Here is a 25,042-nt window from a genome sequence, read left to right as displayed (position 1 = left end):
ATGCCTCCCCTCCTCGTCCTCGTCCTCCTCGCCTCCGCCTCCGCGTCGCCGGAGCGGGACGTGTACGCGCTCGGCAAGCTCAAGGCCGCGCTCGTCCCCGCCTCGGGTCCCCTCTCCCCCGCGCTCGCCGACTGGGACACGGCCGCCTCGCCGCCCGAGCACTGCTCCTTCTCAGGCGTGGCGTGCGACGCGGACTCGCGCGTCGTCGCGATCAACCTCAAGGCAGTCCCGCTCCACGGGGGCTCCCTGCCGCCCGAGGTCGCGCTGCTCGACGCGCTCGCCAACCTCACCGTCGCCGCATGCTCGCTGCCCGGCCACGTCCCGGCGTCGCTCGCGTCGATGCCCGCGCTCCGCCATCTCAACCTCTCTGACAACAACCTCACCGGCCCCTTCCCGGTCCCCGCCGCGGGGGCCGAGCCCTACTTTCCTTCGCTGGAGGTCGTTGACGTCTACAACAACAACCTCACCGGCCCGCTCCCGCCGTTCGGCGCCGCGCACGCGCGGCTCAGCTACATCCACCTCGGCGGGAACTACTTCTCCGGCGGCATACCGGAGAGCTTCGCCGACCTCGCGGCCCTCGAGTACCTCGGTCTCAACGGCAACGCGCTCTCCGGCCGCGTGCCCGCCTCGCTTGCGCGCCTCAAGCGCCTGCGGGAGATGTACATCGGCTACTTCAACAAGTACGACGGCGGCGTCCCACCCGAGTTCAGCGAGCTCGAGTCGCTCGTCCGCCTCGACATGAGCAGCTGCAACCTCACGGGCCCCATCCCGCCGGAGCTCGGCAGGCTCGCGCGCCTCGACACGCTCTTCCTGCTCATGAACCGCCTCTCCGGGGAGATACCACCGCAGCTCGGCAACCTCAAGAATCTCAAGTCGCTCGACCTATCCATGAACGAGCTCACCGGCGAGATACCGGCTAGCCTCGCCAACCTCATCAACCTCGAGCTGCTCAACCTCTTCCGGAACCACCTCCGCGGCAACATACCGGAGTTCGTGGCCGACTTCTCGCACCTGGAGGTGTTGCAAGTGTGGGAGAACAACTTCACGGGCAACCTCCCGCCCGGGCTCGGAAGGAACGGCCGGCTCAAGAGGTTGGACGTGGCTGGCAACCACCTAATCGGTCCGATACCGCCGGACCTCTGCGCCGGCCGGAAGCTGGAGGTACTCGTGCTCATGGAGAACGGGCTGTTCGGGACCATTCCCGAGTCGCTCGGCGACTGCAAGACGCTCACGCGCGTCCGCCTTGGCAAGAACTTCCTCAGCGGCCCCGTGCCGGCTGGCCTCTTCGACCTCCCCCAGGCAGACATGCTGGAGCTCACCGACAACCTTCTCACCGGCGAGCTCCCGGAAGTGATCGGAGGTGAAAAAATTGGCATGCTGCTGCTAGGGAACAATGGGATTGGTGGGCGGATTCCTCCGGCCATCGGCAACCTCCCTGCGCTGCAGACCTTATCACTGGAGTCCAACAATTTCTCCGGGGCATTGCCGCCGGGGATCGGCAGGCTGAAGAACCTCACCAGGCTCAACATCAGCGGCAACTCACTCACCGGCACGATCCCGCGGGAGCTCATGGGCTGCGGCTCCCTCGCCGCCATCGACCTTAGCCGCAACGACCTCTCCGGTGAGATACCAGACACCATCACGTCGCTGAAGATCCTGTGCACGCTGAACGTGTCTAGGAACAGGCTATCCGGCGAGCTTCCCTCGGAGATGTCCAACATGACGAGCCTCACCACGCTGGACGTCTCCTACAACCTCCTGTCCGGCCCCGTGCCTATGCAGGGCCAGTTCTTGGTGTTCAACGAGAGCTCGTTCGTCGGCAACCCCGGCCTGTGCGGTGCGCCTTTAGCCGACGCTTGCTCTCCTACGGCTGCCGGGGCGGGCTCGCCGTTCTCCTTGCGGCGGTGTGACTCCAAGAAGATGCTGGTGTGGCTCGTGGTCATGTTTGCTGTATTGATCATCGCGTTCTTCGGCGCGAGGAAGGGGTGCGAGGCGTGGCTGGAGGCGGCGAGGAGACGGTCGGTCGCATGGAAGATGACGGCGTTCCAGAAGCTAGACTTCTCGGCGGACGACGTGGTCGAGTGCCTCAAGGAGGACAACATCATCGGCAAGGGCGGCGCCGGGACCGTGTACCACGGAGTGACGCACAGCGGCACGGAGCTGGCGATCAAGCGTCTCGTCGGCCGAGGCTGCGGTGACCACCACGACAGCGGGTTCACGGCCGAGGTGACCACGGTGTAAAAGCAAATGAGATTGAATTGGAAGGAAAACGCCACACTGAATCAGTGGCGATCGTTTCATTTATAGAGTGCAAGACCGGCTACAGTATTCGTTCAGTACACAGCTGTCACAACGATCTTCAGATATTATAGGATGCACGTTACACAGATAGCGCTAGAATTAAGGGGACAGGAGTATCATGAGTTGAGGTCTAACTATCGTGGCCTGAAGACTCGGTAGCTGACCACTTCATCTATATTTTTAACAGCCTCTCTCAATCTGAGCCGTGTTTTGTTAGGTTGAGATTGTTCCTCAGTAGTGCCAACTACCTTGCAGCCAAGGGCTTCGTGAGGCCGTCATGTGACGCCCGTTTTCTCTCCGCAGCCCAGCCCAGCGCCGTCTGCTTCCAGCCCAGCCCACCCCGCGCGCGCGTCGCTGCCAGAGGGGCCCGTCCGTCAGCTCTGTCGTCTCCGCCGCGCCCCGCAACAACCCGCGCCCGTATCCAAACCGATCCCGAACTGCCGCACGCCGAGTCCAATTTCGTCGCGCCGTCCGCCCTACGCGCTGCGCCCCGCAACAGCCTGCGCCGCCCTCGCCTATATATCCCCAGCAGCGCCGCCTTTTCCCCCCTGCACACGCGCAAGAACCCGAGCTCGCCGAGCGCCATAGCCGCTGCTGTCGCCGAGCAATCCTCCGCGCCCGAACCTCCCCGCCGCGTCTGAGCTCGCCGCCAGCTTCGCAGTAGCGGGAGGAGCCCGTTTTGCGACTCGCCGACGCTCCTCCGTCGTCGGACCGAGCTCTCTCCGCTCGCCGGTAAGCGCCGTCGCCCTTCACCGTCGCTAGCAGCACCCGAAGCTCCCCGCGGCCAACTAACCCCTCCTCCGGCGCCATATGTCTCCCAGGAAGCTTCCGCGCCCGTCGATTTGGCCTCTCCGCCATCGCAGCCGGGTCCCCGTCGACTTCAGAGCGCCGCCGCCCGCCATTGTCGTCGTCAACCGCTGTCAAGACCTCCCCGGCCGTCGACAAGCCTCCGGTGAGTTTCCCCGTGCTCTCCTCGTTCGGTTGCACCTTTTCCCGAAGGATTTGGCGGTCGGTAGCGCAAGATCGCGTGTCTCCGGCTATCCTCCGGCGAGATCCGAGGCTGCGCCGCCGTGTTCCGATCGCCGCCGGCCTGTTTCCCCCCCCCCCCCCCAATCAACCTCAGCCGTCGGATCTATTTTGAGCGCTCCTGATTAGATCGCAGAATACCCCTTCGCTAGCCGTCCAGATTGCGCCACGTGTCCCTCTTAAACCCAGTCAGCAGCAGAGACACGTCAGTGCGCCACGTGGATGCCCCTGTCCTACGTGGCAGAGCCCAGTCAGCAATGGATGCCCAGTCAGCAGCCCAGTCAGCCTGTGACGTCAGCATTGCGCATTAATTAGGATTTTCAGTATAAAAAGAATTCCACCTATTCTCGGAAAATAGGGAGATTTGCAAGGAAACCCCTAGGCTTCACTGTTTTTGCATATAGGCCCTTAGATAGTTCTGGATAATTGCAATTTGGCCCCTGGACTATAGGATAATTGTAATTAGGCCCCTGGATTTTAGGGTAATTATGTTTAGGTCCCTGAACTTTGCACTTAAGCCCCTAGAACTATCTGTTTTACAAGTTAGTCCCTGCAAACTTTCAGAAAAGCCCCTGTAGAGTAGAATTAGTGTAACTTTTCCATACGACCTCCGATTTAGGTGATTTTTGCGCCCCCGAGATCGTAGCAGCGTGTACTTTCCGTTCTTAGCCTTTTTAGAGTTAGTTTCTCCTGTTTAGTGTGTTGTACTTAGCTGTTTTGTTATTTCTTTCCGGTGTGTTCTTCGGCTTAGGAGGAGAGCAGAGTGCCAGCATTCAAGACCAAGTTTTTGAAGATTCTGAGGAGCCAACTTACGAAGGCAAGTGTCCTTGATCACCTTGATTTAACCATAGATCATTATAGTTTACTTTTCCTTAGTTGCATGCTTGTCTAATTTTGAATCCCATGAATAGGGTTTACTAGAATTTGTATGGCCATTCCTTGTAGCCTCTTTTGGGGTTTTTGGTCCTGTAAAAGGGTAGTCATGCTAGTGCAGTCATGGATTAGAATTATTATGAACTTTGATTAATAACTATGGAACAAGTACTTGGGAGAGTTGATAATCTTGTAGTAACTTGAATTTAGGGATCCCAACTGGATGGCTAGTATGTGGTGGAGCTACACAGCAGGGTTTGTGTATGTTCTTGTGTGGGATCCTAAGGACCGGTTCTTGGAGCCTGTAACCTGGCAAAACAGCACAACCATGAGGCCTATATGGGTACGGCCTGGCTAAGTAACTAGTGTTCTTCGCATTCTGTACGCACCAATGGTTGGTTCGGTGGCACAAGAGGGGGCCTCTGCAGTGGATGGGATCCCTGTTAGCGGTGAAACCTCAGTGGGTGCTTATAGATGTGGAGATACTTTGTAACAGCCTTGTAGTGAGACCCCGGCCATACACCCCGGAAGTGTAAGGCAAAAAGGGAATCACGACTCGTGGGTAAAGTGTGCAAACTCTGCAGAGTAAATAACTGATCGATCAGCCGTGCTCACGGTCAAGAGCGGCTTGGACTTCTTCAGGATTAGATGGGAACTTTAAGGGTTGGTATGGGTAGTCGGGTGGTGGTACTCCCGATGAGTCGGTAGCCGGATATGGGATATCTGGTGAGTCTGGTAGTCGGATGGGATCCGATGAGTTATGTTCTTATATTGATGGAATAAAATCTAGTAAATAGGATTGCTAGGTTGTTTGAGTCTGTTTTAGCTGAGCATAGTCGCAGTAAATCCCCAAGTTGACTTTTCCTTGTCAATAGCCTGCATGTCATATTTTTTCCTCCACTTGCTGAGTACTTTATGTACTCACGCTTGCCTTTTCCCTACCCTCGGATGCTGCTCAGAAGGTGAAGTCTTCGAGGAAGTCCCGGGCGAGGACGCTGATTTCTAGAAGGAAGAAGGCGTTGATTGAAGACCATGTCCTAGGCTGGTGTTTCCCCCGGACAACGCCTGTGGATGGATGGGTGTTCCGCTGCCAATTGAAGATTCATTAGTATTTTCTTTCAGACCTACGGGTCCTTTTGTAAGGATTGTTTACGTTATTTGAGACACAGTTTATGTTATCACTAATGACGTCGCTGCATGTATGTAAACTTGATCCTGGCATACATGTGGAATACATCTGGTTGTTTCCTTTAAAACCGGGTGTGACACGTCAGCAGCTTGGTCACGACTAGGTATAAACCGGATCTCCAGAGCATTCCTTGCAACACGTTCATGGACAAAGTGAAAATCAACTTTGACGTGCTTTGTTCTAGTATGAAAAACTGGATTGGTTGAAAGATATGTGGCTCCTAAGTTGTCACACCACAGACAAGTACCCGATCTTGATGAACACCAAGTTCTCCAAGCAAGGATTGTACCTAGACGATTTCTACGGTAGCATTTGCCAATCCTTTGTATTCGGACTCAGTGCTGGATCGCGATACCGTGGCTTGCTTTTTGGAGCTCCAAGAGACAAGATTGGTTCCTGTTAGCGATGTAACTTCACCTGTTTATGTGCTTGACTCTTTCTGCAAACCACTAGCGCATCAACCTGTGCGACTGCACATGCTAGAAATTTAGCTTACAGCTGAATTCTAGATATTTGTGTTAATAATGGTTGTATGCTAAGATACATCAGTTATTTATATTTAAATATTAGAATGTAAAATATAAATGTAATTTTTGTTTATAATATTGGAATCATGTTTATTATTTGTGAATAGATCTAATTTATAATTTTCATTTTATGTGTTATGCAAATTGATTTTATTTGTTTCTTGATTTTTTGAAATTATTATTATTTTTAATGTCGTCACCGAATCTCATATTATTATTTTAAATACATTATAAATTCTTTGATATTATTTTTATGTGAGAATCCGTAATATGTTTGCGTTCTGTTATTTTAATTTTGTAATGTTTGATTATACGTATATTTAATTGGTATATTTTAATTGATTTGGAAAAGTATATTGATTGCTAACGTAACTAAGTTGGAGTTTGCTAATGTAACCTTGTTGGACAAAGGGTATCTATAACAAAAAAAAGGAAGGAAAAGCAAGGCAAGAAGTAGTCTTGGAGTTGGACTCTATGATTTATTTTTTAATCTTTGGTTTCTTTTGATTGTTGATCTATGGTTACAGTTAGTCAATCAATCAATTCGACGGTCGGATGTTTTGCTTTTTTATGAGAATTTCTAGGATTTTTCTAGGATTAATATGGAGGCACCAAAAGGAGCCTCCAATTAGTAAATATAAGATGTTAACTGCCCACCGTTCTTGATGCTAACTGCCCACCTTTGTAGCCAGATTAGCTAGCTGTTAGTTACGCACATAGCTGACTCTTTCGGCAGGTTGTACATCTATTTAAACCACACCTGGTTATCAACACAAATCAGTGTTGCAAATCTCTCTTTCTCTCTCGCTCAAGAGAGTCTTACATGGTATCAGGATTGTGACGATTCTTGCCGCTTCCACTGCTCTCTCTTTCTTCTTCCTCTCGCCACCATGAGCTTATCTTCTTCTTCCTCCTCCTCCTCCGACGCGGGATCCCCTCGTGCTACAAGCCTGCAAGTCACCACGCCCTTGCTCCTCAAAGCACCAACATCCAATCCCGTGTCCCCATTGTTCTGGATTTCGATGAGTCCAGTTATACTCCGTGGTGTCGCTACTTTCATGCCTTGTTCAGCCAGTATGGTCTCGCCGACCACGTTGATGGATCGCTGGCACCGGGTGACGCGGAATGGGTCCAAAATGATTTTGCAATCGTGGGCTGGATCTACAACCGTGTCTCCCCCGAGCTTCTTCACACTATCTCCGCAGAGACAGACACGTCATACTCCTTGTGGCGCGCCATCAAGAAGATCTTCCACGACAACCGCGACACACATTCCGTGTACCTTGGCGCTGAATTTTGCAACTTCTTCCAAGGTGATCTCCCTGTCATCGAATATTGTACACGCATGAAAGCCATGGCGGATCGACTCGGCGATCTCAGAGCTCCTGTCCAGGACAAAGACCTTGTCTACAACCTTCTCCGCGGACTCAACCCCCACCCGCACCCAGCCATCCCGCACATCACCAAATGGAAGATGATGTCCTTCCTAAAGGCTCGCTCCTTCCTCATGTTAGAGGAATTTTGCCTCGACGAGACGACCAAGGTTCAAGCCGTGGCCGTGTTCTTCAGTCAAGCCCGCTCCAATGCATGTCCTCCTTCTTCCGGCACCCCCACGCCTCCATCCAGCTGGCCATCCTCCGGTAACACCACCCGCGTAGATAATGGTGTCAAGAAGAAGAACAAGAAGGCGGCAATGTCCTCTGGCGACGTGGCCTCCACTTTAGGGAACCAGCACGCGTCCTCCTCGGCGCCCGCGGTGACGACCTTCTGGCAACCAGGGTTTAATCCATGGACTGGCATGGTCCAGGCATGGCCTATGCCCATGCCTCCGATGCCATTGCCTCTCGCTCCCGGTGCTGGCGTCCTCGGTCCGTGGCCTATCACTCCTCCATATCAAGCCCACACCGCCCAGGCCCTGCTTTCGTACCCAACGCAGCTCGACCCTCAGCTCCTTACGGCGCTCTCTGATCTCTCCACCAACCCACCATCTTCATCGGGCGGCGATTGGTACCTGGACACGGGTGCCTCTTCTCACATGGCCTTGGGCTCTGGTAAACTCTCCTCCCTCTCCCCTCATTCTTCTTCCTCTTGGATTGTTGTCGGTAATGGGCATTCTCTACCTGTTACTCACACTGGCTCCATGTGTATTCCTACAAATCATTCCCCTTTGCATCTTCATGATATTCTCGTCTCACCACATCTTATTAAAAATCTGATTTCCATCCGCTCTCTCACACGTGATAATTTTGTCTATGTTGAATTTGATCCGTCTGGGTTTTTTGTTAAGGGTCTGGAACCAAGAAGGTGATTTTCCGATGTGACAACCACGGTGAACTCTACCCACTCCGCAGCACCTCATCATCTCCACGTAGCTGCCTCATCACTACCACCGCCGACCTTTGGCACCAACGGCTTGGACATCCTGGCTGCGAATCTTTTCTTCGTGTTCTTCGTTCTTTTGATTTCACTTGTAATAAAGAAACAAGTAGTTCCTACCATGCTTGTCGCGTAGGGAAGCATGTTCGCCTACCCTTCAGCACCTCTACCTCCCACACTAGTTTCCCTTTTCAACTTGTTCATTGCGATGTTTGGACGTTGCCAGTTGTAAGCATTTCGGGCTGCCAATACTATCTTGCTATTTTGGATGATATTACGCATTATGTCTGGACTTTTCTGCTCCGTCGCAAGTCCGATGTCTTGCCAACTCTCACAGCCTTTCATGCCTACACTCGCACGCAGTTCTCTCACCTCATTCTTGCCCAGCAAACAGATAACAAGCGTGAATTTGATAACATTGCCATGCGCACCTTCCTCACTTCTCATGGCACTCTTCTGTGACTTTCCTGCCCATATACTGCGCCGTAGAACGGCAAAGCAGAGCGCATCCTACGCACCATAAATGAAGTCCTCCGCGCTTTGCTCTTCCATGCCTCCATGACACCCTCCTTCTGGGTTGAACCACTGTCCACCTCCACCTATCTCCTCAACCGACGTCCATGCAAGCCCAAAGCTCTCGTCACCCCATACGAGCTTTTGTACGATGCACCGCCCGATTACAGTCCTCTCCGCATGCTCAGTTGTCTGTGTTTCCCTAACACTGCATCCACAACTACCCACAAATTGGTGTCTCGGTCAGTTCCTTGTGTATTCCTCGGGTACTCCCTAGACCATCGCGGTTACTAGTGCTACGACTGTACTACACGGCTTGTCCTTACCTTGCGCCATGTCTACTTCGACAAGCTGGTGTTCCCCTTTGCACCTACTCCATCCACACCGCCTCCTCCACAAGCCTCCGGTGTTGCCCACTACCCTACTCTGCCCGATTGGTGCACCGCGCCCGCCTCCCGTGGATCGCTAGTTACGCCCGAGCCAACGACTCTACCTGAGTCTAGCGTTTTGTCACCATGGAACGAGCTGCCCTGTTCGCCACCTACACATAGCGCACACGGGTTGTGTGCATTGCCCACATTGCCTGCGTTCCCCGAGTCAATCGCCACGCCCACATGCCCACACTCGCCACGCGCCACGCCCGCTCCATGTGCTTTGCCCGTGTCGCCTGCCGCTGCTTTGCCTGCACCTGTCGTGTCCACCGCTACTGCCTCACTCCCATTCACTCGTCCTGCTCGCACGTCACCAGGCGCACCTGTCTTTGCTAACTCTACCGCCTCCTCCGATGCTCACTCTTCCTCTCCTCCTCGTATCGCTCCACCCACCATGGCGGTGCACCCGATGGTCACACGGAGTTAACTCAGCGTTCACAAGCCGAACCCTCGCTACACGCCCATCGTTGTCACTGCTGGTGTATCACCGCTACCCAAGTCAGTCAACGTCGCCCTTCGGGATCCTGTGTGGTGCGCCGCGATGCAGGCCGAGTTCAACGCCCTCCTAGCCAACCGGACTTGGGAGCTCATGCCTCGCCCACATCGTGCCAATCTCATTATTGGCAAATGGGTGTTCAAGCACAAACTAAAGGAGGATGGAACCCTAGAGCACTACAAGGAGCGTTGGGTGGTCCGCGAGTACACGCAATGGGCCGACATCGACTACAGCGAAACCTACAGCCCTATGGTCAAGTCGGCGACTATCCGTACTGTGCTAACACTAGCCGCCGCCATAGCTGGCCGATGCATCAGCTAGATGTCAACAGTGCCTTCTTGCATGGGTTCCTCGATGAAGAAATCTACGACAAGCAACCCTTCGGCTTCATCGACGTGTCCAAGCCTGATCATGTATGTCGCTTGTCCAAGTCGTTGTACGGCTTGAAACAGGCACCGAGGGCTTGGTACACTTGGTTCGCGGCTTACATCCTTCAGCTTGGCTTCACCGTCACCCGCTTAGACACATCTCTGTTCATCCTGCGGCAAGGCACCAAGGCAGTATATCTCCTCCTCTATGTCGATGACATTGTTCTCACAGTGTCCTCGACCTCTTTGCTGTGGCATGTCATATCCACCATACACCGTGAGTTCAAACTCAAGGACCTTGGGCCCCTTCACTATTTCCTCGGCATCCAGGTCTCACGTTCTCCAGTCAGTTTTAGGGATGACAATGGGTCTAGACCCATCGGGTTGTACCACCCCGTATCCATACCCGTGTGAAAAAATTACGCCCGCTACAATACCCATACCCCCACACGGGTATAATATTTACCCGTACCCGTACCCGTGAGGGTAACGGGTACCCGACGGGTTACCCACACCCTCAACGATCGGGAGGGGCGATAGAGGGTGAGGCGACGGTGGCGGCAGGGAGGGGTGACGGAGGAGGAGGCGACGACGGCGAAAGCCACTGGGAGGGGCGACGGAAGAGGAGGAGGCGGCGGCGGCCAGGAAGGGTGATGGAGGAGGCGACGCCGCCAGCGGTCGGGAGGGGCGACGAAAGAGGTGGTGACCGAAAGGGGCAGCAGAGGGGGCAGTGGAGGAGGAGGCAGGAGTGGTGGCTGTCGGGGGAGTCAACAGAAGAGGAGGAGGTGGCAGAAGAGGCAGCGGCGGGGTTGGTCGATGGAGGAGGAGGCGGTGGCCTGGATGGGCGGCAGAGGGGGCTACGGTCGAGGAGGGTGATGGAGGAGGCAGCATCAACGGTGAAGAGGGGCGACGACGGTGATGCTCAGGAGGGGTGAAGACGGCTGGGAGGGGCGGCGACCGAGAGAGGCGGCTGGGAGGGGTGGACGACGGGTGAGAGGGGCTTAGAGACGGCTGGGAGGGGTGGCCAGGAGGGTAATGTGGGCTAATTGGGTTAGGTGGGCCAGATTTGCTGGTGGCTTGGGAGATTGAGGACCCATGGGTACACGGGTACGGGTAGTAGGAGAACGGACCCGTAGTACCCGCTCCACCCAACGGGTGACGATTTTTCTCATTAATAGACCCGCGGGTATGAGAAGTGCTCCATAACTGGCCCCTAATGGAGTAATTACCCGTCGGGTTTCGGGTTTCGGGACCCCATTGCCATCTCTAGTCGGTTTCTTCCTCTCCCAGCGAAAGTACACTCAAGAGCTCCTGGAACGTGCTGGTATGACGGATTGTTGGCCATGCGCCACGCCTGTCAACACGAAGGCCAAGCTCTCCGGCACCTCAGGCGTGCCACTTCAGGATCCCTCCGCCTATCGCAGTCTGGTGGGAGCTCTGCAGTACTTGACGCTGACAAGGCCAGACATCACCTACGGCGTGCAACAAGCTTGCCTGCATATGCATGCTCCCACTGATGAACACCTTGCCTTGGTCAAACGCATCCTACGTTACGTCCGTGGCACCACCGAGCTCGGTCTCGTTCTTCGTGGATCCTCCAAGCTTGATGTCATTCGACGCCGATTGGGCTGGGTGTCTCGATACCCGGCGCTCCACCTCAGGCTACTGCGTCTTCCTCGGCGACGCACTCGTCTCCTGGTCCTCCAAACGCTAGGCTACTGTGTCCTGTTCTAGCGCGGAAGCCGAGTACCGCGTTGTGGCAAACATTGTGGCTGAATGCACCTGGTTACAATAGCTTCTCGGTGAACTTCAATGTCCTACAGAACGTGCCACCTCGTCTACTGCGACAATGTGTCAGCAACCTACACGAGCGTTAATCCTATGCATCACCGGCGTACCAAGCACATCGAGCTTGACGTGCACTTTGTGCGAGAGAGGGTTGCCGTTGGACAGCTTCGTGTGCTGCACGTGCCCACCAGTCAACAATTCACCGACGTTATGACAAAAGGACTACCAACGGCGAGCTTTCAAGAATTCCGCTCCAGTCTGTGCATCGCTCCGTTCGACGCACACACTGTGGGGGGTGTTAGCGATGTAACTTCACCTATTTATATGCTTGACTCTTTTTGCACACCATGCTAACTGCCCACCTTCGTAGCCAGATTAGCTAGCTGTTAGTTACGCACATAGCTGACTCTTTCATCTGGTTGTACATCTATTTAAACCACACCTGGTTATCAACACAAATCAGTGTTGTAAATCTCTCCTCTCTCAAGACCACGTTCGGTTGAAGAAAAGCCTATTGAGCCTCCACAGTCATCAGTTACAAAAGAGCCTGATGGTTCCATTTTGCCTGAGGCTAGCAGTGAACAAGGCACATGGAAAATGCGGAGCACGCCATTGGTTCAGGAAAGTTTATGCCTGCAAGGTCCTCAGAATCAATGGCTTCTACCAAACACAAATCAATTTAACCATGGTGCCAATTTTTTGAATAGTGGAACAAGAAGCACCCTCCAGCAATTGCCACCTGATACACCTAGTCTGTTCCTTCCACATGATTTGTCAGAAAAAGCTATGCACAACAACTTGGTTTTTGGGTCTCCATACAAATCAGCCTGTGCACACCCCTTTGGGCGGCCTGGTCATCCTTGGTCTAAGTAAGTCCTTCCAGTGTCCCTTACTCCCTCTTATTCTTTTCAAAATTTTCTGGTGCAATGAAGTCTTTCATCACCACCAAAATATGTTGCTGTTAACTTGAGCTAGGAACTTGGTATAACTCATAAGAGAATTGTTGTCATCCTCCCCCTAGACGGTGACAGTCATTGTTTGCATACCAATATTAATACTGTGAACTTTAGCTAGGCATTCGGATACAATTCAAAAGTTAATAGTTGTCATCCTTCACCTTGATGATTGTTTCTTGAATTGTGTGAGTCATTCTGGTTATTCAATTTACGGCTTAGTATAGCTCCATGTATCAATTCATACAAACACTAAAGTGATCATATGCATCTATTTGTATTTACATAGTTACACATATTGACTATTGAAGTTTATGTGAATCCACATTGGAAGTGCATCATAAAAGAGCTGTACTATTAGGACCTCAATATGGTTCGTAATAGTTTTCAACCATGAAAATTATGTAATGTTTACCAACAGAGAAATTGGATGCCACAGAAAGCAAAGTGCATTGTCTTGGCATACAGTACAACCAAGTGCTTGGAGTTCTACAGTGCCCTGTGCTAGAATGTGTATCATCTTATATTTTGAAAACCATGTGAGTATGTGATGCTTGGAGTGTATGGAAACTATGGACGATTCTTTCATCTTTGAACTTGACTAGGTGGAAGTTTTACATGGATCTTTTATATTTGAAATACATGCAATGGATGTATTTGAACAAGTAGCACCAAGTATTGTTATGTATTTTCTCTCTCGCTCAACATAGTCTTACAGTTCCAAAATAGACATCAAACCCGCTTGTAGACCTCCGATCATCGGGACAGCCTGCCCAATCCGCATCCAAAAATGCACTGACTAGTACAGACTTGAATCGGTTCATGGCTAGTCCTATTGTCGGTGTAGACTTCAAGTACCTGAGAATTAGCTTACTAGCTCCCCAGTGAATGGTGGTTGGTGCAGATAGAAATTGACAAACACGATTCACATCAAAGGCGATATTAGGACGAGTGAGAGTTAGATATTAAAGTGCCCCTACCACGCTTCTGTATATGAAAGTATCATCAGCCAACAACAATTCTCCTTCAACCTTGGACAGCTTTTCTGATGTAGCCATTGGTGTACTGATCGGTTTGCAATGAGATATATTGGCTCGATACAGTAAATCATTAATGTATTTGCCTTGGGTGAGCAGTATACCTGTGGCAGTGAATTAGACCTTAAGTCCCAAAAAGTAATGAAGATGTCCAAAGTCCTTCACATCAAATTCTTCTTAGAGCTGAGTGATCAAACTCTTGACAACATGTTCTAAAGACTCACCTCCCCCACCGCTGTATACCTATTGGCTGTGACTCCTATGACTCCCCCCATTGCTTGTTCCTCTCACCTCCCCAAACTCCATCCGCCCTTTTCCTCTCACCACCCCTCCCTCCCCCACTGTCGGCCTCCTCCACCCGATCGATACAGAGAAGTTCATTTAAAGTATGTTTAGTAGAGCTCTAGATATAACAATTTTTGAATGATCTACTTTATTTTATTTAAAAATAAAGACTTAAATCACTTATTTTACATAGAAACTCAAGATCGTAACCCCAAGCAACGCTGCTTCGGGGCCCACCAGTCATTAACATCAAAACACACACACACGAAAACTAGCCAACGACCGCAACGGGGCCACCCTCCTCAAACACGTGGACTACACCACCTTCCTCCATCCTTCCCGTCGCCACGTACGCGACCGGAGCACCCTATACAAGCGCCACGTCGCCGGCTCGCCGTCGCCGCCTTCTTCACGACACCTTCTCCTCTCAGCTTAAATTTCCCGGCGACACGATCCCATGGCATCACACAACTCCTCAACCTCGAACCCTAACCCTAGCCCCACCCCCTCCGCCCCGCCGCTGCACCCGACGCTCTCCATGGCCGACCTCGCGCCCGTCGCGATAGGTACCACCTCATCGCCGACAGCCGCCGACGAAGACAATGCCCCTCCACCCTCTAACGACGTTCTCCTCCGCGTCCCCGGCGCGCAGCTCCACCTTATCGACCGCAGCCGCAGCCACCCGCTCGCCGCCGGTGACCTCTCCCTCCTCCGCATCCGCTCCGACACCTCCCTTGCCGCCATCGCCCTCCTGGACCCGGTCCAGTGGCCTCTCGCGCGCGACGTGGCCGCGGTCAAGCTCGATCCCTGCCACTGCTCCTCCCTCACCGTGCGGGCCTCCTCCGACGATCCTAACCCCGAGCCGCTTCACTACGGCCTCACACTCTCCCGCCCCCACCCGCGCCTCGACGGCCTCCTCGCCACGTTCACCAACTTCTCCGTCCATTCCGTGGTCGGCACCAAGGAGTTGGAGAATAGGGTGCGCAACGAGGTCGAGGCGGCGGCGTACTGGACCGCGGTGGCACCGAATGTGGAGGAATACGGCGGTGCGGTGGCCAGGGCGATCGCGACGGGCACCGGTCACTTGGCTAAGGGCATATTTTGGTGCGGGGTGGTGACGGTGGAGAGGCTCCATTTGGGAAATGAGGTCCTCAAGAAGAGGATGCAGCCCGTCGACGCCAACGCCGAGGTCAGCCCCGAGATGCTGAGGCGGATCAAAAGGTAATGGCTTTCTCTGTTTCTCTTACTAAATATCATTCTGCCCTATTTATGCAATGTTATTAAGGATGCATTCTAGCCTAATGTTGGTTTGATTCAGCACTTTCGTATGGTGTATTCTAGCTGTCGCTTGATTCCTTGTTTTTGTCCTATAGGAATGCTCCCAATTCCCAAATGTTTCTGTAGCGATGCCCAATGAAATTGTCATTAAAATCGGTGTTTTGGAATGGATTTTGCAAATGGACTATACTGATGGACATCTGTATATTTTGATGTTACCATGATAGTGCTGTTTCTGAACCTGTAATTGCTTTAGTGCGGAGTACATTATATTGACAACGTGTTAAGATTTTTGACATATTAAATGTGCTTGTACTGTAATAGTCTAATATAAGGTGTTGAAACTGCTTTGTGAGCATTGCTACAAGTGCTTATCACCAAGTCCAGCACATGGTCTCTGGATGTTCAAGTAATGTTTGGTTCAGCTGAATGTATTATCTCATTTCTCGGTACCTTGTCTTACAAATTTTGATGATTTACATTTTTCCTTAGGTTAAGTTCACAAATTTGGACGTAGATAATTTGGGTACATACAATGAGAATTTTCTGTTTGAATTTCATGATTTCAGACAAATATTTAAGGTACCTTCTTTTTCAAAGAGTTCATGCTTATCATTGCTCGCAGGGCTAAGAAGGTGACCAAAATGTCTGAGAAAGTGGCAACTGGAATTTTGTCTGGAGTTGTGAAGGTCACTGGCTATTTTACAAGCTCAGTAGCCAGCTCAAAAGCTGGCAAGAAGTTTTTCAGCCTATTTCCTGGAGATTGTTCTTGCTTCGCTTGATGGATTCGGTGCGTGTTGTTACTATTCGATTGTATCTGTTTTATCTTTTGTAGTAACATTATGTATCTGTGTGGCATTATTGATCTTATTTCATGGCATGTTTATATTGATGCAAACATGACACCTGCACTGTATCAGTTAACAAATTATCATTGTTCTGAACTATGCATCGCTGACTATGCCTAGACTGCATTTGTCTGATATGGCACCAGAAATTCTTGTTTACCCCTATCTCTTATGTGGATGTCTATGTCAATTTTACTAGTTTCTATCCCAATAAGTAAACAAATCAGTAAATAGAAAGATGGCTTGAGTGCCTTTTAGTGTCCACCTTATGTCCCAACTTTTTTATGGAGAAAAGTCTCACTGGTAGACATAGTTGTGAGGATTACTTGATTTCAAGAATCAGGTGGCGACAGTTCTTGTTGTTCTGCACATGACACACAGTAGTCATGTTACTGCAATACAAATGGTGAATCAGTGCTGCTGCTTCTGATGGTTCATATGGTGATATCAATCAGCTGCTACAGTCTAATGGTTAATGAAGTCACTGCCAGTGCGTATTAGCTTCAATACAGCCACACCTTGGTGATCCTTTGTATTCAACATCACGCTTTGTAGACAGAACTTGGCTATTTTTCACTCTGAATGCTCTGTTTTTTGCTTGCCACCAAGCTTTCTGATAGGATAATGCTTCATAAATTCAAATTCAGGAAGAGTTGTTGGTTGCACCTGATACTACTATTTAGTTAGGTGATAGTATCACAAGAAGTTAATAGTCCTTGCTGAATCACGTGTTTGATATGATTTACAGTTTGCCTATTGTCACAGTTACAAATTACTGCTGTATGATAAGTTGCCAACATTGTTGTTATCTATTTCGGAATCAACTCAGCTTATTTGGGCAAAGCTCTTAACTGCACTGTTTGGCTTACATCTTCTCTGCTGCTGGTATTAAACAGGGAAGATTTGTGACGCGGTAGAAGTGGCTGGAAAGAATGTCCTATCTACATCATCAACTGTAACAACTGGGCTTGTATCTCACAAGTATGTGGCATTCTTTACCTAAAATCCATATCCTGCATCACACGCACGCACATTCTTATCCTTTATCCTTTACACTGAATCTGTCCTGCGGGTACGGAGACAAAGCTGCCGCTGCAACCAACGAAGGGCTGGACGCTGCCGGCCACGCCATCGGGACGGCGTGGGCCTTGTTCAAGATCCGCCAGGCCTTGAATCCCAAGAGTGTTCTCAAACCCACGACGCTCTTCAAGCCCACCATTAAGGCGAATGTTGCTGAGCTTCGCGCAAAGCACAGCAAGTAGCTCAGTTCAGTTCAGCTCAGTTACACCCTTTTGCCACGAGCACTCGTGATCTTCGGTCGTCAAGTGTACTGATCTTTAGTGCTCGCGAACAGAAGCTCGTTCCAATCCCAGCTAGCTTTGAGAATGCTTTTGCTTTCGTTTTCTCACGACACACGGGTGTAGTGTAACTTGTTGCGTTCGCTTGTAATCACGTGTGGTGGAAATGAAAGCAACTGATATTGTGTGCTGATGGTGCCCTTTTCATGCCGATGTAAGCTACTCAACACCGGTGACAGTTGCAATGGTTTCTTTTCTTCTTATTTTTGCCTTCCGCACCACACCATAGTTGCGGGGTTGTAATCTTTTGTTTGTTTTGGTTATGGATTGTGTTAGTTAATCAAGAGGAGAATCATTTGTTCATTGTTCTGATGTACTCGGGTGTTTGTTAATTGCTGACCTGGGGACAATCATTGGTTCTGATGCTGAAGGCGTAAGCGGTGATTGGATTGTTTTGGCGTGAAGGGGGATTAAGAAAGTGGCATCTCATTCGGGGGGAAAATGTGATATTTGGAGGATCTTTTTGGTTTCAAATTCAAAATATCTGTTCTGAGGTGAGTTTGCACAGGATTTGATAGTATGCGCGCACCACCCTCAGTCGTGTTCTTTTTTCGTTTAAAGAGAGAGATCGATTTAATGATCAAGGATTAGGAAATTTGCAACCAGTACGCACTAGCTCCCTAGCACACTCTGTTGCCTGTAGTTCCACCGTTCTAATAGTTAATTGTGCTAACTTGTGAGCAGCTTTATCACCCATATATTTTAATTTTCGAAAACATGCGAATTTTTATTTGAAAAAGTCAAAATTTGTAAGATTTAGCTAGTAATTAGCCAAATTATATGTATCTTTAGTCAAATTATGGATTCGTATTTCAAAGTGCTTTTAATATGTGTTGATGATTAGTAAATCGCCGATCTTACGAATACAAAATTAGAGTATGGGATACTCCCTTATACCAAATCGTACACCGGAAGATAGAGATTTAAACATGTTCAGACGTCCCGAAGGATAATAGCTCTATGTCATATGTTCTTTTATTGATCTTCGAGATATATTACATTGGGTTTTTGGCTAGTTTGGATGGGATCTGAACCTAGTTGAGGCCTCCTCGTGTGTAGTCTCTGTGAGATATTGACGTAGATCAGGATTGCAAAAGGTTCGAGGCTCGTGGAGCGCTTGTAGCTTCCGTTTGGTTTGCTGTGTCTTGTACTCCATAGGTCTCCTGGCACCGTGTATATATATGGGAGTTGTTGTGTAGTATGTAGACTCCTTTTTGAGTATGATTCTGTTATCCTTAGAGATAGATTTTCTTGTTTACAAGATACCCGGTACCTACGGTCAGTTTTCATACGTCTAAGGATTTCTTTTCCAGATACGAACGTATGCTGCAAGAATATAGGAAATTCTAGAGGATCTATATATGTATAGAACAATAGTATATTATAGTTTTATACTACTTATTATCAATATGATATTAATTTTGTAGCAATAGGCAATATATTGGCTATGTTTGGCACACCAGCTTTTCAGTTTCTGCTTCTAAAAAAGCTGATAAGCTGAATTAAACGCAAAATTTATTACTGGTTTATGACTTTTCTGATAAACTGACTTATGGTGAAATAAATTAAAAACTGACTTATAGCTAAGAACAGCTTTTCTTAAAAACTGCTAAACTGAGAGCCTAAAAATTAAACCTATAAACTAACCAATTTTCTCAGAAACCGTAATCAGCTTTTCAGTAAAATCCTATAAATTTCAACCGTGCCGAACAAAACTTACTTTTAAATACTTTTTTCATTATAAAATGCGCAGATGATAGATGGGCGGAGGGAATAACATTTTGGTAAAAAGAAACATCATTGTGAGGGCGAATCGTGTCCACCCACCAACCGGGCCGAGTCCAGGCGTCCAGCACCGCTCGTTTGCCCCAACACGTCTCCAGATGACCAGATCCATCCGCCGCATTCCCACCCACCACCCTCGTCTCGTCTCTTCCTTCTCTCGCCGCCGCCACCCCCTGGACTGCCGCACAGCGGAGATCCATCCGCGCTTGGATTGACTTCTTCGTTTGCCAGGTAAGGAAGCCCTTGCTTTGCTTCAACGGATTGCTCGTCTTGTTCCCCGGAACCTGTTGACTTTCTTTCTTTCTGGTATGAATTTTCTCCAGTCCGTCCGGTTTCTTGCAGCTTGTAGATTAATCTGCACCTTGTAGACTAATACCAGTATATTTTCCAAAAAAAATTGGGTTCTTGTGAACCCCCATGCCCCACGCTAGATTCGCCCCTGTTTAGGTTGAAAAAGATTGCCGCCACCGTAGTATTAACTAATCAATCTGGTTCAAGATTCCTTGACATTTCTAAAAGAGCAGTACCGAATCATACCCCTGTTTAATTATTGCGGATTTGCTTTCTTTGTTGCATCCAATTCGAGTGCTAAAGCATCTGATCCTTTTGTTACCAGGTGTGTTCTTGATTGCTAGCTGCAACAATGGATGACGGGGACCTCGATTTCTCAAACCCAGACACATACCTATGCCCAGCCATCGGCAACGATCCCCCCAGCAGCTGCTCCATGGACAGCTACTTCGATGACATCTTGAAGGATACAGAGCACCATGCTTGCACCCACACCCACACTTGCAACCCGCCTGTTCATGATCTTTCACACTCCCACACCTGCGTCCATGTCCACACCAAGATCGTCGCTGCTTCACCAGACACTGCTGAGACTTCTGAGTCGCCATCTGAGAACAACGCCTCCAAGAAGCGCCCAGGTGGTAATCGAGCTGCCGTGAGGAAGTACCGGGAAAAGAAGAAAGCCCTCACGGCCTCGTTGGAGGAAGAGGTGGTTCATTTGAGGGCTTTGAACCAGCAGCTCATGAAGAAGCTTCAGAATCATGCGGCACTTGAGGCGGAGGTAGCAAGGCTGCGCTGTCTGCTTGTTGATATTAGAGGGAGGATTGAAGGGGAGATTGGTGCTTTCCCTTATCAGAGGCCAGTCAAGAACATCAATTTGGTGTCTAGTGTTGACCAGGGAAGTTTTCTTGGTGGTGCCCAGGTTACCAACTCCTGTGATTTCAGATGCAATGATCAGACGTATTGCAATCCAAGAATGCAGCTGAGAACAATGGGTGAGAATGATGCTATGAGTGCTCAGGTGTTGGGCCAAGGTGCCTGTGATATGGCAAATATACAATGCATGGGAAGTGAAAAATCTTTATCAAAGCTTCCAGACTGTGGGGGTATGGATACTATGCTCGCTGGCTGTTTGCCAAATGTTGAAAAGAAGTGAAGGTTAGTTGTTTTACTTTCCTTCACATTTTTTTGTAAATAAACTCCTTTCTTGCTTGTAGCTAGATTAAATTTAAATTTTAATTGTATAGCACTTTTTATGCCTTTCAGTTTGTTAGCATTCAATTCAAGCATGTAAACTCATGATGGTAACATTTAGAAGCTTTTGTTGTCTATAGCCTTCTTTGAAGAGCATAAATCAACTTTCGTGTTATTGAGACGTTATTTTGTAGGGTATTTGATTTGCTGCAGTCTGGTCAGATGCATGTTTAGTGAATTGGCATCTTATTCTGGCTGAGGATGTCATTTTCTTTTATTTTTTACTATCACTAGTACCTTTATTATCATTATTGTTTTTTTCATCATCTTTTTAGTTAGATCTTGTGGGTTTCATCTCTAGCCTACCCCAACTTGCTTGGGACAGAGGCTGTTGTTGTTGTTGTCAACCCATATCTAGAGTTCTAGTGGTATATTTTCAGATGGATATCTGCTACCTCTTTAAAGTCTAAAAGCATTGTAAGCCTGATTGGCACTGAAAATCTAAATGCTACGTATGGACCAAATAGCAGGCTGGTTATTTCTTTGGGAAAAATCCATAAACCTTTATAAATCATCTGCGTCAGGTTAATACTATTTCCCTTTTTTTCATTATATTTCCTTAGATTTTTTGAAGCGCCTGAAATTACCCAATCATTGCAACAAATACTAAGTGAGACCGCTGAAATAAGCAGCAAGGAGGCAAGGATAAATGAAAATATCGAGTCTTTTTTTCTCCTCTGCCTCCTTTTTTTGTTTTTCTTTGGGGGGGGGGGGGGCTTTTTTTTTGATAAATAACAGGTTCTTTAAAGGGACAATGAACAGTTCATTACTTTGTAAGGTTTTGCTTGCCTTATCATAAGCTGGGCATAACCCCACATAAGACTAGTCTGCTAGTCATACGTCCATATTCTTTTGTTCAATGCTAGTGAATGGAATTATACTAAACAACATTAAAGAAACAAGGAATTTCATCAAGATCTGCACCTGTTGGTGTTTATAAAATTCAGCATCTGCGGTTGCCCGTTTCAACATATTTTATCTTGCTAGAAATGTTTCCTTCTACAATACTGATACCTTTTTCCTATACGTTCCGGCTTCAGAGCTGCTCCTTGTGAACCATGTTTATGTCTGACTTATGTTGCCAGAACATAGTAAAGTAGGACACCACATTGTGTACTCGACAAAAATAATACTTAGATATTACATCGTTTATAGTACATGGTGCACATCTGATTCAAGATCTCATGCTACCATATAGCAGTTGTGTATATATCAACATCTCCAAATTTTGCTAATCATGTAGATAATTTTGTTCATAGTAGATTTTGTATTAGCAGGACTAGCTTTTGGAGATTGTAGAACAGTAGTTTTTTGGTCGGGTATTTTTCTAAAAAACTAGTAGGGATTTGTCCATGTAAACTTAGTTTGTTTTCAGTTTCGAAGGTAGTTCTTTTAAGTAGTGGAAATGTGTACTTTGCAGTGCCTCTGCCTTTCCGGAGATGATTTACTTTGTTTTGGCTGTTTTTATTATTAATTTGGATGCATTGCTTTCTGTGGTATGTGCTTTTGACTCTTCAATTGGCAACACTATGCAATAACGGTTGTATTGAAGTCATATGAATCATTTGTTGAATCTAACTATTGCTCGTCTCTGGCCATGGAACTTATTCTAGGAAAAAGAAGAGATGGTGCCTTATTTTTCAAGTAGTGGTTAGTTGTATCCATTTCTTATATGCACCTTAGTAGTCGATATCCATTTTCTATCTAGTTGAACTTATGGCATTTTATTCTTTGCTATCTTTTCTACCTCTGCAAACTATGTTCAAGACCAGGTAACACCTACTGCTCTTTTTCAGGACTTCTGATGGTGCTTATAGTCTCCGTGGCAGAGACTATTGGGTTCTGCGTTCCGCGTCCAAGGAACGCTGTATAAATTGCTAGCTTCTATCTGTAGGGCCGCATCTGGTTCAAACTGTTATGTGTGTGAGTTTGTCGCCGATGATGCTTCTATGGTGCCTGAGGCGAGTCAAGTTTGTTAGCTCTAATGCTGACAAGACATCCTCCTCTATTTTGCGTAGTTTCCAGATGCTCTCTGATGAAGTGCGGAACTGGACTGGATCAGACTTGGCATCCATGTTTTAGACACTTATTCAGATTTGGTAGAGACCTCAAGTTGGATGTGAATCCAATCCTATGTAGATGCATCGTGCGTGGAATCTTTTGTGTAGGTGCTATGTCTGCTTGCTGTTATGTCCGTGATTCAAGTCCATGGATTCGATTATTATTTGGATGTTTCACCATTTCATTCGTCAGTGAATAATAATATAATGCATCGTTTGGAACTTGCACAGGAAGTCTGCAACTCTGCTCTGATCATTTGCTGTGGCATCAGATATTCTATATGGTACTCCTGTGGTGTTTGAGGCCACCGACCAGATACTAACAGATTTGGTTTTGGGATGCCCTTTTTTTTAATTAAAAAACTCCCATTTCTGAATGTTCACACTCCTGCTTCGAGGTGCTCTCACCTTAAGCACGATGGACTTGCGAATTATACTCTGCATGGCATGTTCATGGAGGGCATAATCACTGAGTTCAGAAATCATTATCTGAAACAAAAGTTTTGCAACAACTTTCCGAAGGATTAACTTGTGGAAATAACTGCTTGATCTGTTTGTTATCTGTAACACCTTACTTTACAACTAAACATATTTTATTCGAATATAGAAAATTTTAGCAGTATTTCCTCTATAGTTTCGGTATAACTGACCATACAAATCGCAGGTAGACAATATATGATATAAACAACGTAACCATAACATATACTTATCTACACCATATACAAGATTACTTATTCAAGTACAAATCTTATTACAGCACGAACGACATACTGCCAAAAATACATGGTTTTCAAACACAAGTTTAGATTATTGATGTTATGATGAGGTGGTGCGTGCAACTACCAAGTTTCATCCTCCAAAATGCACGTCGATAACCTAAGCGTACCTGTAAAAGATTTAACGGGGGTGAGACAAGCTCAGAAAGTAATAGCTATGAATAAATATATATCTTACTTGGTTAAGAGTATTTTAGAAACAACCATTTTACTCACTATAGAAAGTCAAAACACATGAGTTTAAAGAGAATATCTTTCCACTTGACGAAGTATTTGTCAAGAGAACAACAACGACAATCTCCAACACAGTGTCTCACAAAATCATAGCATTTAACTTTCAGGATTCTGCATTCTTCAAATATCATATAAATGTAAGAATGTTATGATGCAACTCCATTTGAGAGTTTTGCGCTGGACGATGCCAACCTCTTATGCAACTCCATGTACCGGTACGAGTCACGCACGATGACAGTGACCGGCCTTTATCACCATATGAAATGCATAAATGCATATGTATGCATGTGAATTGACGTCAATTCTTATACTCTTCTTTTGATAACTCATGTTGAATAACATTGCAAATGATTCAGGTCGCCACAACATATTCAAAATCGATATAAAAGACTGAATTTAAGTTCGACGGAATGTAATATCATCCATGCTCGGAATATATTAGAGAATATTGAATACTTCAATTTTATTTGCAAATAAGTAAGACATGAATATAAACATAACACTGAAGTCACCCCACGTTACTTGCCTTTTACCGAAGGTGACGAAAGAACTTCGCTTAAGTACGCTCGGAAGTAATACCACCTGCACAAGTACATTTTAGTGCTAAAACACATCGGAAATACATATGTCATGAAACCATTCATCTTGCCTGAAAACGTCGCAAACACGACAATACTTCGGATCATGCCGAAAAGAAACTCATAAAACATGAGCTGAAGTGACATCTCCACTTCAAAGTCGAATTAGAGTTTTCTTACTAATTAAACCTTGTTTAATTAAAAGGAATGGATATATCAATTCAGATGTCATATCTTCGCCTCAATCGACAGTTATCATAAGCAAATCGGATATAACATCTCTACTTCAAGATCAAATTAGATTCTCCCATATTAACTAGATCTTGTTCATTTAAAAGAAAATATATTTCACTCTGGAGGTCACATCTTCATCTCAAATAACGGCTATTGCAAACGAATCAGATTATCCATCGCATA

At 47.8% G+C, this 25,042-nt stretch overlaps 3 protein-coding genes and 1 pseudogene across 5 annotated transcripts; all 4 read left to right on the top strand.

The window, feature by feature from the left end:
* Positions 1-2,241, top strand: LOC133927816 (leucine-rich repeat receptor-like kinase protein FLORAL ORGAN NUMBER1). The gene has a single exon (XM_062374201.1). The coding sequence runs from the start codon at positions 1-3 to the stop codon at positions 2,239-2,241; it is 2,241 nt and encodes a 746-aa protein (XP_062230185.1).
* A 5,029-nt stretch (positions 2,242-7,270) lies between these two features.
* Positions 7,271-8,224, top strand: LOC133927815 (uncharacterized). The gene has a single exon (XM_062374200.1). The coding sequence runs from the start codon at positions 7,271-7,273 to the stop codon at positions 8,222-8,224; it is 954 nt and encodes a 317-aa protein (XP_062230184.1).
* A 6,396-nt stretch (positions 8,225-14,620) lies between these two features.
* On the top strand, positions 14,621-18,041 carry LOC133927813 (protein EARLY-RESPONSIVE TO DEHYDRATION 7, chloroplastic-like; annotated as a pseudogene).
* A 1,457-nt stretch (positions 18,042-19,498) lies between these two features.
* Positions 19,499-23,265, top strand: LOC133927411 (basic leucine zipper 19-like). Of its 3 annotated transcripts, XM_062373871.1 has the most exons (4): positions 19,499-19,738; positions 20,049-20,881; positions 22,591-22,627; positions 22,774-23,265. In XM_062373871.1, exon 2 carries the CDS (start codon positions 20,076-20,078, stop codon positions 20,877-20,879), a length of 804 nt encoding a protein of 267 aa, XP_062229855.1. In that variant the 5' UTR covers positions 19,499-19,738; positions 20,049-20,075; the 3' UTR covers positions 20,880-20,881; positions 22,591-22,627; positions 22,774-23,265. The 3 variants fall into 3 exon arrangements, with proteins under 3 accessions (XP_062229855.1, XP_062229854.1, XP_062229853.1); XM_062373870.1 differs by lacking the exon at positions 22,591-22,627 and having other exon boundaries at positions 19,501-19,663; XM_062373869.1 differs by lacking the exon at positions 22,591-22,627 and having other exon boundaries at positions 19,501-19,738.
* The last annotated feature ends 1,777 nt before the right edge of the window (positions 23,266-25,042 follow it).

The sequence above is a fragment of the Phragmites australis genome, chromosome 8 (genome assembly GCF_958298935.1).
Source record: "Phragmites australis chromosome 8, lpPhrAust1.1, whole genome shotgun sequence".
Lineage (NCBI taxonomy): Eukaryota > Viridiplantae > Streptophyta > Magnoliopsida > Poales > Poaceae > Phragmites > Phragmites australis.
Note: the sequence above shows the minus strand (reverse complement) of the source record. Positions and strands in the feature narration are given on the sequence as shown.